The sequence below is a fragment of the Muntiacus reevesi genome, chromosome 4, assembly GCF_963930625.1.
Source record: "Muntiacus reevesi chromosome 4, mMunRee1.1, whole genome shotgun sequence".
NCBI classification, from domain to species: Eukaryota; Metazoa; Chordata; class Mammalia; order Artiodactyla; family Cervidae; genus Muntiacus; species Muntiacus reevesi.
Window position 1 is genome coordinate 76,245,649 of NC_089252.1, and position 13,039 is coordinate 76,258,687.

The 13,039-nt window shown below is 35.1% G+C and overlaps 1 protein-coding gene across 3 annotated transcripts in view; it reads right to left on the minus strand.

Annotated features, from left to right (window-relative positions):
• FANCD2 (FA complementation group D2) overlaps positions 1-13,039 on the minus strand; it is a 51,453-nt gene that overhangs the window by 33,341 nt on the left and 5,073 nt on the right. For all 3 annotated transcript variants that reach the window (XM_065933169.1, XM_065933171.1, XM_065933170.1), the window contains exons 7-16: positions 12,415-12,467; positions 10,536-10,614; positions 9,078-9,202; positions 7,939-8,026; positions 7,150-7,254; positions 6,542-6,642; positions 6,063-6,171; positions 5,835-5,870; positions 2,525-2,668; positions 897-1,031 (exon numbers count right to left, since the gene is read on the minus strand). In XM_065933169.1, the coding sequence (XP_065789241.1) occupies positions 897-1,031; positions 2,525-2,668; positions 5,835-5,870; positions 6,063-6,171; positions 6,542-6,642; positions 7,150-7,254; positions 7,939-8,026; positions 9,078-9,202; positions 10,536-10,614; positions 12,415-12,467 (975 nt within the window). The remainder of the gene's footprint in view (positions 1-896; positions 1,032-2,524; positions 2,669-5,834; positions 5,871-6,062; positions 6,172-6,541; positions 6,643-7,149; positions 7,255-7,938; positions 8,027-9,077; positions 9,203-10,535; positions 10,615-12,414; positions 12,468-13,039) is intronic.

Below are 13,039 nucleotides of genomic sequence, written 5' to 3' on the forward strand. Positions count from 1 at the left end.
TTAGATGTCACTCCTCCCTTCCTTTATACTGCTGTTTCACACCAAGTCACAAGGTTTTTCTCAAATACAGTAGCAATCTCATGCCTATTACTATTACAGATGTCTATTACTCTGCTTTAAATGTGTTTTTTTTTCCTGCTTTAAATTTTAAAAATTTTATATTATTCATTTTAAAATTCTCTCTTTTTTTGGCCACATCGTGGGATCTTAGTTTCTTGACCAGGGATCAAACCTGCTCCCCTGGTATCAGAAGTACAAAGTCTTAACCACTGGACCACCAAAGAAATCCCAGTATTCATTTTTAAAAGTTCCCCATTCAAATGTGCTTTAATGTTGTTAATAAAGGTATAACATTAATGACCAATACAAAACAAGACACTTTGTTCTTTGTTCTCCTAATCACTTTCCACAAGTACAGCCTTCCCTCTCTGGATGTGTACTAATAAATGTGGTGTCTGGTATTCGTGGAAAGAGTTAGGCCCTCAGGCATTTCTCTCTCATTTCTTTCTCATAACACCTTTTTCTAGAGAACAATTTCAGGATCAACTGGCAGTAGATTATTAGCAGGTAAGTTTAAAACTGCCATTCCTGTACTGTGAAACCTACATGATAATCCCAAGGCAAATGTTTGTTTCAAGTAAACTAGAGCTGGAGCTTCATTTTAGACTGAGAGAATCTTAAAGCTCAAAACACAGAGTTAGATCCTCAAGTCCAATTCCTTCATTCAGAGACCAGGACTAGAACTAAATTTTCCCAACTCCCAGTTCAGAGTTCTTCCTTCTTCAATGCCTTTCAACCAATAAGAAATAAATATTGGATCACATACAAGTCATTTGGGATGGCATTTCTTTCCTTTTCCCTGTTCCCTCCTTCCCAAGATAAATATTTCAACATACCTGCTGGCAGTAAGTGTCAAAAAACATAAATGAATATCTGTATAGAAGACTGCCAAACGAAATTATGCTCTGGTCTAGGGAGTTCAACAAACTCTGAGCCAGCGACAAAATGGATGGACAAACATCCTTAAGAACCTTGAGGAGACAGGAGTAGAGAAAAATGAAGCTGTGGGAGAGACTTCGTCATCACAGCACCTACAGCTGCTATTGCTAACACTTTTAAGTTGTCAGAGTTCTCCCTAATTCTTATTTTAATTTAAGGGATCTTAATCTCTGTTTTACTCAGAATAATCCTTCATTCTGAGCTTCTCTTAGCATCAATGAAATTCAATATATGGGTAAGAATTGACTTTTAAACTCAAAGAAGTTAAATCACAAGCCTAATAGCTAATAATCTGGCCAGCTTGGGACAAGAACCCAAATCTTTTAAATTCAAACTTCCTAACTTAATCATATTGCTTCCCTGGGGATACAGTGGGCCTGTTCTTCCCTGGTTATGATTTTAAATCAGTCTATAAGGTTCAATCTAATTAAACTGATTACTTTTAAAGTACATCAAGAGGAGAACTGATTATGTCCTAACAAGAACGCAGCAGGTGGACATGAATGGAACCAGAATAAACAAGCAGTTATTAAGTTCAATTTCTTTAAATGGGTATAATGCTTTACTGAGGAAGATGCAATAAAAAATTATATATGGTTTCTGCTCTGTGCAAAATTATAGACCAAAACACATATCAGAGCACAAATAAGCACAGAAAAGACTGTAAGATAAAATAATACAAACTTTAAATCCATTCCTAAATAATAAAGTCTTAAGACTCAACTACATATTCTTATTAGTTCCTAAACCAAGTCCCAAACCTCTGGTTCACCCAGTTTTCCAAGAAGGTGTACACTGTTAATATCCTGAATATTCACCTGGAAAATACCATTTCTAGATTATAAAATTCCATATCAAATGGTTTATACTTCAACAAGAATGATCACCTAAGGGTCGTATGCTGAATGGCTAAAATAGTGATAATTCAATTGATATATAATTATGTCTCTACTAGCATTCCTCTGATAATGTTATACTCAGGGGTTTTTAGAAACTACTTAAAACAGGAAACAGAAGGCAGGTTTGTCAAAAGTTACAGATCACAGAGAGCTAGATGATTAAAATGATTAATATAAAATTAAGATTCAAAAGTCTCAATGGACTTGAACAATGGGTTAAAACTAGTATGACGATTTCTAAGGGAGATGTGAAGTTCTCCACTTTAGGTCAAAAATGAAATTATAGAAGACCAGAATTACAATATTTCCTATAAAAGAGAATACATGAAAAAAAAGAAAAAGAGAGAATACATGGTTTGAGTCTAGTGTTCAACAAATTGTTGAACCAATTTTGTGCTTTTCTGCTAAAAAGATGAAAACCAATCTTAGTTTGATTTTATTAATATTTATTATGTCACAATCAAGGTGGTAATAATTCCACTATGTTTTGAAATATACTAAGCTCCCTGTAAAAGATTATTACCCAGCAAAGGTGGCGGTGTCATGATTTCCACACAAGGTAGGAAAGGTTAAAAGAACCTCTATAACTTTCAGACTAATGCTGCCTGATTTCTCTGACAACTTACCAAGTAATGAATGTAGAATGTACCTTGTAGCAGATCTTCTTCAAAGCAGCCTGATCGAATCTTATTTCTTAGCACCCTTTCAACGTACTTCTTTGTCTGAGTGTTGGTGCTATAGATGATGAGAAGCATTGCCAGGTCAAAAATCTGTTGTCAATAAATATGCACCAATAGAAAAACAGTTTACTAAATCCGTACATTTACTACAACAAAACAGCAGCTCTCAACTTTTTCCATTAAGACTACTCATTAGCTCAACATAATCCCATGGGAGTACCTACATTTTTTTCATAAAACCTAGAAGATTTTTCAGAGAAATGAATTGTCACAACTATTAGCCACTGGTATACTTTAGGAATACACTGAAGGGCTTCCCTGGTGGCTTAGTAGTAAAGAATCTGCCTGCCAATGCAAAAGACACAATTCAATTCCTGATGGGGGAAGATCTCACATGCCACAGAGCAACTAAACCCATATGCCACAACTACTTAGCCCGTGCTCTAGGGTACCAGAGCCATGACTACTGAACCCCAAAAGCCCAAGAGTCCATGCTCTGCAACAAGAGAAACCACTGCAATAAGAAGTTTGAGCAGGGCAACTAGAGAGTAGCCTCCACTCACTGCAACTGGAGAAAAGCACGTGGAGCAATGAAAAGCCAGTACAGCCAAAAATAAATAAACAAATAAAATTATTTTTAAAATATTGGAATACAAGTAAAAGTAGTATTATTACAGAAACAACTTTGAATAGCTTCACATTTATTAAGGAAAAAAATCACTTGCCAAATTCAGTATATATTTTCATTATTATTAGGAAAATTACTTTGTGAAAAGTTAGAGACTGAAAATGTCTGTCAATGTGAACATGGTTATATAAATTATGATGGTCATTTTCAACATATTATATGGCCATTAAAAATGAGATATACTATATTTTTTGACAAGGACATTCACATTATATTGTGAAGCAAAAGAAAAGCAAACTGCAATAATCACAGTAAGATTCCATTTTTATAAAAACAATATACAAGTACAAATATGTGTAAGTATAAGAGTGAGTATGCTTGTGTTTGCACACATATACAACTCGGGTATGAATAAGAAAAATCTGAAAGACTGATAATCCAGAAGAGTGGCACAGAGATTGGAGGTAAACTTTATTTTACAGATATTTAGATACTTGTGGTGTTTTTCCCTCCCCAATTAGCTTGTATTACCTGTGTTTAATTTAAAAAAAAAAACAAAGGAGAGGGAGAGAGTTTAAAAAGCCAAGCAGGACAAAAAAGAAAAGAACAAACTACTTGGGACTTGCACAACTCAATAGCAAAAATACAATCCAACTAAAAGATGGGCAGAGAATCTGAAGAGTCATTTTTCCAAAGACATACATACAGCCAACCAACAAGAAAAGATGTAAAACATCACTAATCATCAGGGAAAGGTAAATCAAAACCACAAAGAAGTATCACGTCACATCCGTTAAAATGGCTATAATCAAAAGGACAAAAAATAACAAATGTTGGACAAAAATAACAAAGGAGGTACAGCAAAGGGAACCCCTGTGCACTGTTGGTGGGAATGTAAATTGATGCAACCACTGTGGAGAACAGTGTGGAGGGGCCTCAAAAAAATAAAACTAGAACTACTAAGATCCAGCAATTCCACTTCTGATTATGCATTTGAAGAAAACAAACACTAATATGCAAAGATGTCTGTACCTCCATGTTCATTAGAGCATTATTTACAATAACTGAGACATGATACAACCCAAGAGTCCACTGACGGAATGGGTAAAGAAAATGTGACATGTGACATACAGAGAGACTATCATTCAGCCACAAAAAAGAATGAAATCTTGCTATTTGCAACAACATGGATGATCCCTGAGGGTATCATTCTGAAATACATCAGACAGAGAAAGACAAATACTGTATGATCTCAATTATATGTGGAATCTAAAAATAAAACAAAAATGAATTTACAGATACAGAGAATAGATTGGTGGTTGCCAGAGGTGGTGGGAGGGAATTGGTAAAATGAGTAAAGGCACAAATTTCAGTTATAAAATAAATAAGTCACAGGGATGTAACATACAGCATGGTGAATATAGTTAATGATACTGTATTGCACATCTGAAAGCTGCTGAGAGTAGATCTTTTAAGTTCGTACCACAAGTAAAAAAAACTTGTACTAGCAACGTACAGTGATGAACATTACCAACTATTGTAGTGATCATTTTGCAAATGACTTATACAAATAACAAATCCTTGCATTGTATGTCTAACATAATATTATCAATTTATCAATTTTATCTCAATTAACAGTAAAATATATTTTTAAAAAGGTTAGACGTTCTAAGTAATAAAAACAAAAAACAACAAATTACTTCGGACATCCTTTCACTGATGGCCCAACACAGACACCAAAATTAGGATAAATTACAGCAGAAAATACAGCTGTTAAAAATGAAAATAAAGACAATGCAGAAACACATAAAATGTTTATGATACAATGTGAAGAGAAAAAGAGTCAGAACACAAAATTATACTTTGAATAGAAATCTGTAAAAATAGCTATGCAGGAGACCAAGGGTTATGCAATAATACAATAGTTGTCTTGGATATTTTGATCCCCCTCCTATCCTGCCACCACACAAAAAACTGAGTTTTTCATTATTTTATTCAACATCACAACAGCTTTTAAAATAGTCATCCAACAACTGGATAATCCAACTAACAAAACCCTCTAAAACAAGAGATTTCAACTAAAGAAAATCTCTAAACAGAACCAATAAGCACATAAGGAACTCAATCATCTGTCTTCTTAACTGAAGAAAACATCTCCAGAATTAAGACAGATTCAGTACCATCACCCCACTAACAAATGGGCTGTTTGGTTCACTCATCAGGTAAAAGAAAGTAAAACATGAAATGCTACTATCCTGACAATTCCATGTGAAATAGGAGGAAGGGTAATCAGACAGAGGAACCTGAATACCTGACTCATGACCCAGGTGACTCTAGTGCTCATCTCCTCATGGGAGGGGACTCAGCTTCTTTGACTGCAATTCACTGTGACTGTTTGGAATATTACTGTTTCCTCTTGTGGATATTTTATTTCATTGTATTGCCAGAATAAAGACCATCTGGCAAGCCATCCCTTCAGATCATCTTCCTCAAGCAGTTAATGTTTACTACAGCAGCTACAAAAGCATGACTGGAAGATGCCAGAGCAAACAGCAGGGAAGAGAAAGTCAGGCAATATCACTAATTTTACATCTACAATATTTAAAATTCACAGAAGATGAACATTACCTTGTGCTCAGTCTCCGAGGGGATCCTTTCAATTGCCTAGAAAAACAAGGGTCACAAAAATATTACAACACATAAGAACACGTTTGAACCAATCTGCTCATCTGGCAAACCATCATCTATTATCTCTACTTGACTGACTTTTAAGACTTTTATTTCAACTACCTTTACTTACACATCCATCACTGATTGCCACCCACTTCCTCCTCAATGTTCAAAGATCTCACTCACCTTAATCCAGGCTTCTGAAATGATTTTCTCATATCTAATAGCTGACTTTATTACATCAAAGAGAAGAGTAACACAGTCTTGACCGCTGTTTTCTCGATTTCCTAAAAAACTACAAGTAGCAGAGGGAAAGGAAATCATTCTTACCAGAGAAGAACCTGTAAGATCTGGATTCCTGCTTCCTAGGCATGTGCCTTAAAACTAGTCACAACTTCACACGTAAAATGGCTAATAAAAATTTATTGCAGTCTATCAGATATTGATGTGAACAGCAAAGGGAATACACACACACACATTCATGTATATATATATACTTATACATACAAATATTATCTGAAAAACAATAGCAGTACATTATTGTGATATTACTACATAATTTGTAGTTGTAAATATTAACATCTTCTGTCCTGGCTCCACAATAAATGTCAGAAAACTTTCCACTCATGTGAGAAAAAGGGTGATAACTGTCCATGAGTTTATACCTTGCTTGTCCTTTATTTCTCAACTTGCTTAGAGAAACCTGGAACTGTGAAGGCAAAACACAGTGCTGCAGATCCAGCTTCTCTCGAAGCTCAGAAATTACCTACAGCAAATAAATGTGTTAGCTGTGTGTTCTGATCATTCATAGCAGCTAGGCACAATTTATTTTTCCAAAAGAAGAACCGTAACATTTTCCTCAAAGACTGAGGAAGAATTATTAAATTAAATGAATTATTAAACAAGGCAGTTAGAAAAAGACTGTTGATGAAAATAACTAATGCGACTACAGTATGTCATGCTTCTTAAAATTCCAGAATTCCTTGAGGCATTACACTGAAATAGCAAATATAAACAAAGCAGCTTATATAGAACAATAAGTCTGACTAGTACATCCATTCTCTCCCCTGAATACTATCTGGACTAATCAGCATTATCAATTAGTTTCAGGACAGAGAAGAGCAATCAGAACCTTTTAAACAATTTATCTTGATATATCTTCCTCTAGGTTAGGCTTCTTTTGACTGCTGAGTTTCATAAGAGCACCACAGCTATTCTCTGTACTCTCCAGGATATAATACCCTACAGTATTTGTTGGGAAACAGTAGAGTACCTCAAGTGCATCTGTGGGGGTTACTGAATGAAGAATGAATTTGATGATCACAGGTAAGTCGTCCAAACTGACAGATGACAGCTTACTCATCACTAACTGGCGAACCTAAACACAAAAACACAAAAATCTTACATATTTCCATGTTAATATCTCAATCTAGTAACAAATCATTAGGTAAAATTAGAAAAATTATTTCTCTCACTCAGCTTCTCACTTGCAATTTCAGAAGAAAAACACATTTTATTTTTTTCCAAATTACAAGCTCTCAACTGTTAGTGCTATAGCTTCTTAAAAAACAGACAGGTGATAAATATAGAGGTGTTATTATCCTACATTTTGGAGCCTGAATTTTCCACTGGCTACAGAAAGGCATAAAAATTTGTTATTCCTATGGGAGCAGTTTGTAAATACGCAGGCAACACAGAAGATTTCCACTAAAACTTACTGCTTAAAAACAAACAGTTCACATATCACAGTATAGCATATGAAATTCATAAAAAAAAAAAAGAGTAGGTGTCATTCAGCACTGTTTTTTTTTTCCCATGAGAATAATGTATTGACTTTATTTATTTATTTATTTAATTTTTCAGTGGGTTTTGTCATACATTGATATGAATCAGCTATAGAGTTACACGTATTCCCCATCCCGGTCCCCCATCCCACTTCCTCAGCACTGTTTCAAAATGAAATTTTCATTATATACAGTTGGTCCAGGGCAATGAATGATTGACATTGGTTCTGGGAGGCAAGAAGACTAGTTCTGTTTCTGGAGAACAGAGTCCTCCCTACCTTAGTCAGGAGCTTTGACTCCAGTTGGAGGCTAGAAAGGACATCCAGGATCGGAACAGTGAGCAGAGTATTCTCTGTTAGAAGGTCACTGTGAACAGTGGAAAAGAAATTATGCAGCTTTTAACAGAACTGAGCAAGTAATGACTTGGGAAAATCATCCAAGGTATGGGAAGAGAGGATATACTTAGCTCCCATTAAACTCTATTTGTAGTATGTTTCATTAAAATTCTCTTGAGTAAAAATAATACAAGCACATTTTGAAAAATTCAAACAACAACAAGAAACCCTATCTCATCATCCCCACTACTCAGAGGAAATCACTTCTGAGTTTGGTACATATCTTTCCTCAGAAAAGGAAAATGAAAAGTCACAACAATTACAACGAAGTATGATAAATATATGATACTTGTATGTGCAGGCTGCTACAGTAGCACAGAGTAGAGAAGGACAGCAATGGATTCTAAAAGAAAGTTATACAGAAGGACAGGCAGGCAAAGTGAGGGGTACAGTGCTACACACAGAAAGAACAGTCTGCCCAAAAGTACAAAGGCAAGAAATCACTAGACATTTTTGGAGACAGATTTACAGATAACTACAGAAAAGGAGGTATTATAAATTGAAGTTTTTAATTACTTCTAGGATAAATACACAGTTGCATTACCCTTTCTTCATTACTGCTCTATCAGTTAGAATTTTTCACATAAATGTTAGAAAGCAATGGATCTCTGCAATGGATCTGACACAACCATGTGCATTAGAATGAATCATTTAGGGACCAAAGAACGTTGATGTTTAATAGGTTCCACAAACCATATGGATGTGCAGTCATGATTGAGGACACCCGTGGGTAGAGGAAATGCTGACAAAACAAAAAAATGCTAATAAACAAAGGAAAGTTTACGTCTCCACAGATCAAATTTATATACCTAATCCTAAGCCAGACTTCATATTCACAACAGATACATAAATCTACTTAAATATATATTATTAGAAAAACAAGACAAATTCAATATCCCAGTAAGACAAGTATTATTCTCTTTTATACAGAAAGAAACACAATATTATTACTCTTTTTATACTGCGGCAACAGGCTCCCACAGTGAAGTCTTGCTCAAGATGGCAACAAGGTGCTTACCCACCTGAGCTCTTTCCCCACATCAGCATGCTGGGAATCCCCTAGGATCTCAGGTAGGCTGATGATAAAGTCATGTTGTAGGTACAGCGGAGCAACACTGATCAGCTGCATGATCTTGGTGGTGAGATCCTGCAGTGGAGGACACTATTTATAAGAACTGTAACACAGCAGCCAGAATAGAGAAAGACTTCCTACTCACAAAATATAGAGCTCGAATTATTTTGTGTACAATCTGACAACTACACATACTGCTAAGTCACTTTAGTCGTGTCTGACTCTGTGCGACCCCATCCTGGGATTCTCCAGGCAAGAACACTGGAGTGGGTTGCCATTTCCTTCTCCAATGCATAAAAGTGAAAAGTGAAGTCGCTCAGTCATGTCCAACTCTTCGCAACCCCATGGACTGCAGCCTACCAGGCTCCTCCGTCCATAGAATTTTCCAGGCAAGAGTAAACTACACATACACCCAAGCTCAAAATCTAAAATCAGAAGTAAATCACCTAGAGATTTTTCACAAATGAGACGGTTATCTATATTAAAAAAAAAGAAACAAAAAAGTAGGCTGGATGGCATATTATCTAGTATCTTTATTTCACTTAATATTTACACCTCTATTCCCTTTTTTAAAAGGTAGGGATCTGTGTTGCTCAAGGATACACAATTAATAAGTGCCAGACCCAAAATTCCAGCCCAGATGAGACTCCAAAACTCATGTTCTTCCAAATAAAGATTTAGCCTTTGAATGTGACAAAACTTAGTAGAATGATTTTAAGAACTCTGAAGAGTAAGCACAAGGCTCAAAACAGATTACTCTTTACCAAGGTACTTAATAACAAAACTCCCAAAGAAACTTTCCTCAATATGTAATTAAATCAAAACATCTGCAGTGAAGTAGGATGGTTTCAGATCTCACTTTTTTCGAAAAATAAAACATAATAATCTCTGTATGATGAGAAATTCATGAATTCCATCCAAATAATTAATTTAATAAATCACATCCAGTCATCATAGTTATGGGCTTCCCTATGGGCTTTTACAATTTTTAATATCCACATGATATACCTATATGGGCTTCCCTAGTGGCTCAGCTGGTAAAGAATCCGCCTGCAATGCAGGAGACCTGGGTTTGATCCCTGGGTTGGGAAGATCCCTTGGAGAAACGAAAGGCTACACACTCCAGTATTCTGGTCTGGAGAATTCCATGGACTATCCATGGGGTTGCAAAGAGTTGGATAAGACTCTCCACTTCCATCACAGTGAGATATATTTCTTTTTTTGAAGACATTTAAAGAATGAAATAACCATGATTTTCAAACTATGAAAGCTAAAAAAGTTAATGGATAGAAAAATACGAATTTCCTGTCTAGAAAGGCAAAAAACCCTGCAAATTCCAAAGGTTTGGTGTTAAGTGTAGAAAACACACTCTCTAAAGACAAGAGACCAAAAAAGTCCCCAAGCCTACCTTACTATCCACAACTCGGTCCAGCCACTTCAGCTGGTTGATGATGAGTCGAGGTATGCTGATTCCATCACTGTTCACTCTGAAATTTTAGGGTGGATGAGAAATCAGGAATGTAGCCTGTCTGACCTACACAGCAGCAAACATTAATACTGCATCTAACATCTCAGTCATTCAATTAACATTTACTAAACACTAACCAACAGGTTGCAAGCTGCAGTAGACACACAGGTGATACAAAAAACCATAAGACATATGCATGTATGTTGAGAAGGATGTCTGGAAGATGACGCACTGAACTGTTAGTGACTATATCTGGGGAGGATTGAGAGGGGAAGAAAGGTCTGGAGAGTATCTCTTAAAATACATAAACAATTTTAAAAATAAAGATTATTAATAAATTGGGCAAGAAAAATTATTTTAAAAGGTAAAAACTAATTACCTAGATGTGATAAGTACTGAAACAGAATATTCTTTACTGGTATAGAAACCTAGAAGGTCAGATGAGATTATGTTTGTGGAAGTATCAAAAACCATCCATATATGGATGAAAAAAAGTTGGCTCAGTATTACATCCCCTAAGGTGACAGTCTTTGCCTTCTTCCCAGCCTCCTATGTCTAAGTTTTGGATTACCCCCAACTCCTCTTCTTGACAACACTCAAATTTTTGTTTATAATAGTCAAGTTTAACTACTAAAAAAGACTAGCCAGGACACAAATCACCTAGTGAAATCTATTCAGGCAAAGCATGAATTTTTAAAGATAAACCTTCAAGTTTACTATTAATACATATAAGACACTGAAAAAGCACATTTTAAAAAGGAGAAAAAAATGACCTGAATCCTCTCATCCAGAGATGTCCATCACTGACATACATGTCTATGTAAATGTATATGAATGATTTTTTGTAACAAAATATTGAGTGAACTGTAAATATGACTTGCAACCTGAATTTTTTTAATTAGATGGTATTATATAATCCTTTTTATAATTTTTAATATCCACATGATATACCTATACTAATTCACTTAACCAATCCCTTATACTTGAAAATCTGTTTACAGTTTTTATTTTAAACAGTAATAATATTCATTACTGCCTTCATTCAGAGCTACTACCTTAGGATAAATTAGGAGGTATAGCTGAACATAAAGCAAAATCTAAGGTTTTGATACACACAACCTCCTGATCTTCAGAGTTATTATATTGCTTTATATATGTTTACCAGTGACGTACAAACTGGCTTGTTCATTACACTCAACAAGGGAGATCCTTTGAGAGTAAAAAAAAACATTATTTGAAATTGTTGTCTTTGATTTATTAATGAACTTGAGCATTAAAAAACATTTAATGCTCTTATATTTCTTCTCTGTGAATTATCTATTCATGATCTTTATCTACTTTTCTATTAGGCTGCTCTTTTTTTCCTTATTTTTTTAAATCAAACAAACAAACAAACTGTGTTTGTTTTTCTTTTTTGGCCATGTCACATGGCTTGCAGGATCTTAGTTCCCCATCCAGGGATCAAACCTGGGCCCCTGATAGTGAAAGCCTAGAATCTTAACCATTAAAGTACATTTCTAAAAAATGGTAGCACACATACAGTATAAAACTGAAAAGGTAAAGAATAGTACTAAGACAATATCTGACTCCAACCAACTGGCTCCCCTCCTTGGAAACAATCACGACCACCAGTTTATCGTGTATCCTTCTAGGAAAACATAGACATGTTACTAAAATTTCAAAGTCACCACAGTTAAACTTGAGTAGTCACTTAAAAATCAGGAGTCATGATAAACATGCTCTTCAGAGGTACCAATGATGTTTCAGAGCAATCTTTTCAGAGAAACATAAGTACAACAGGATATATAACTTCACTTACTTTTCAAAAAGAAATTCTGGCAACTTTTCAAATAAGACTTTGATAACGGCAGGCTAAAAAAGAAGACACACGGAGTTAGGAGATGGTCTCGAATGTACAAAAGAAATGAACAATTAGTGGTAATTCTCTCAAGATTCCTGGAGGCAAAACCCTGCTATAATTGAAATCCTCATTTTAAGAATGTCCACCTGAATGCTTCCTATATTTTGAACAGAACATGTTGGAAGACAAAAATTTATCAATAATCCACCCTCTGAAAAATTGCAAAATGACTACCAAGGCAATACTAAAATAATCAGATAATCAATAGTATGATTAATTATAATGACAACTGTTAACCCATGACATGCAAATTTTAAGATTATCAAATAGTTTCCAGTAAAGAAGATTCCTCTTCAGGAGAACAAGGGAGCTCTTATAGATTTAAGTAAACTAAATGATATTCAAGATTTCCAATGAAAAGGATGAGAGAATGCTAAGATTAACAGTGGGAGAAATGGTCTACTAAATAGAGAGACAAAGAGGAGGAAAATGGCAAAATCTAGTTAATAAGCAAATACAAAGCTAAACGGGAGATGATGCAGATGTGAATATAGCAGAGACACATGTGGTATACAGAGCACAT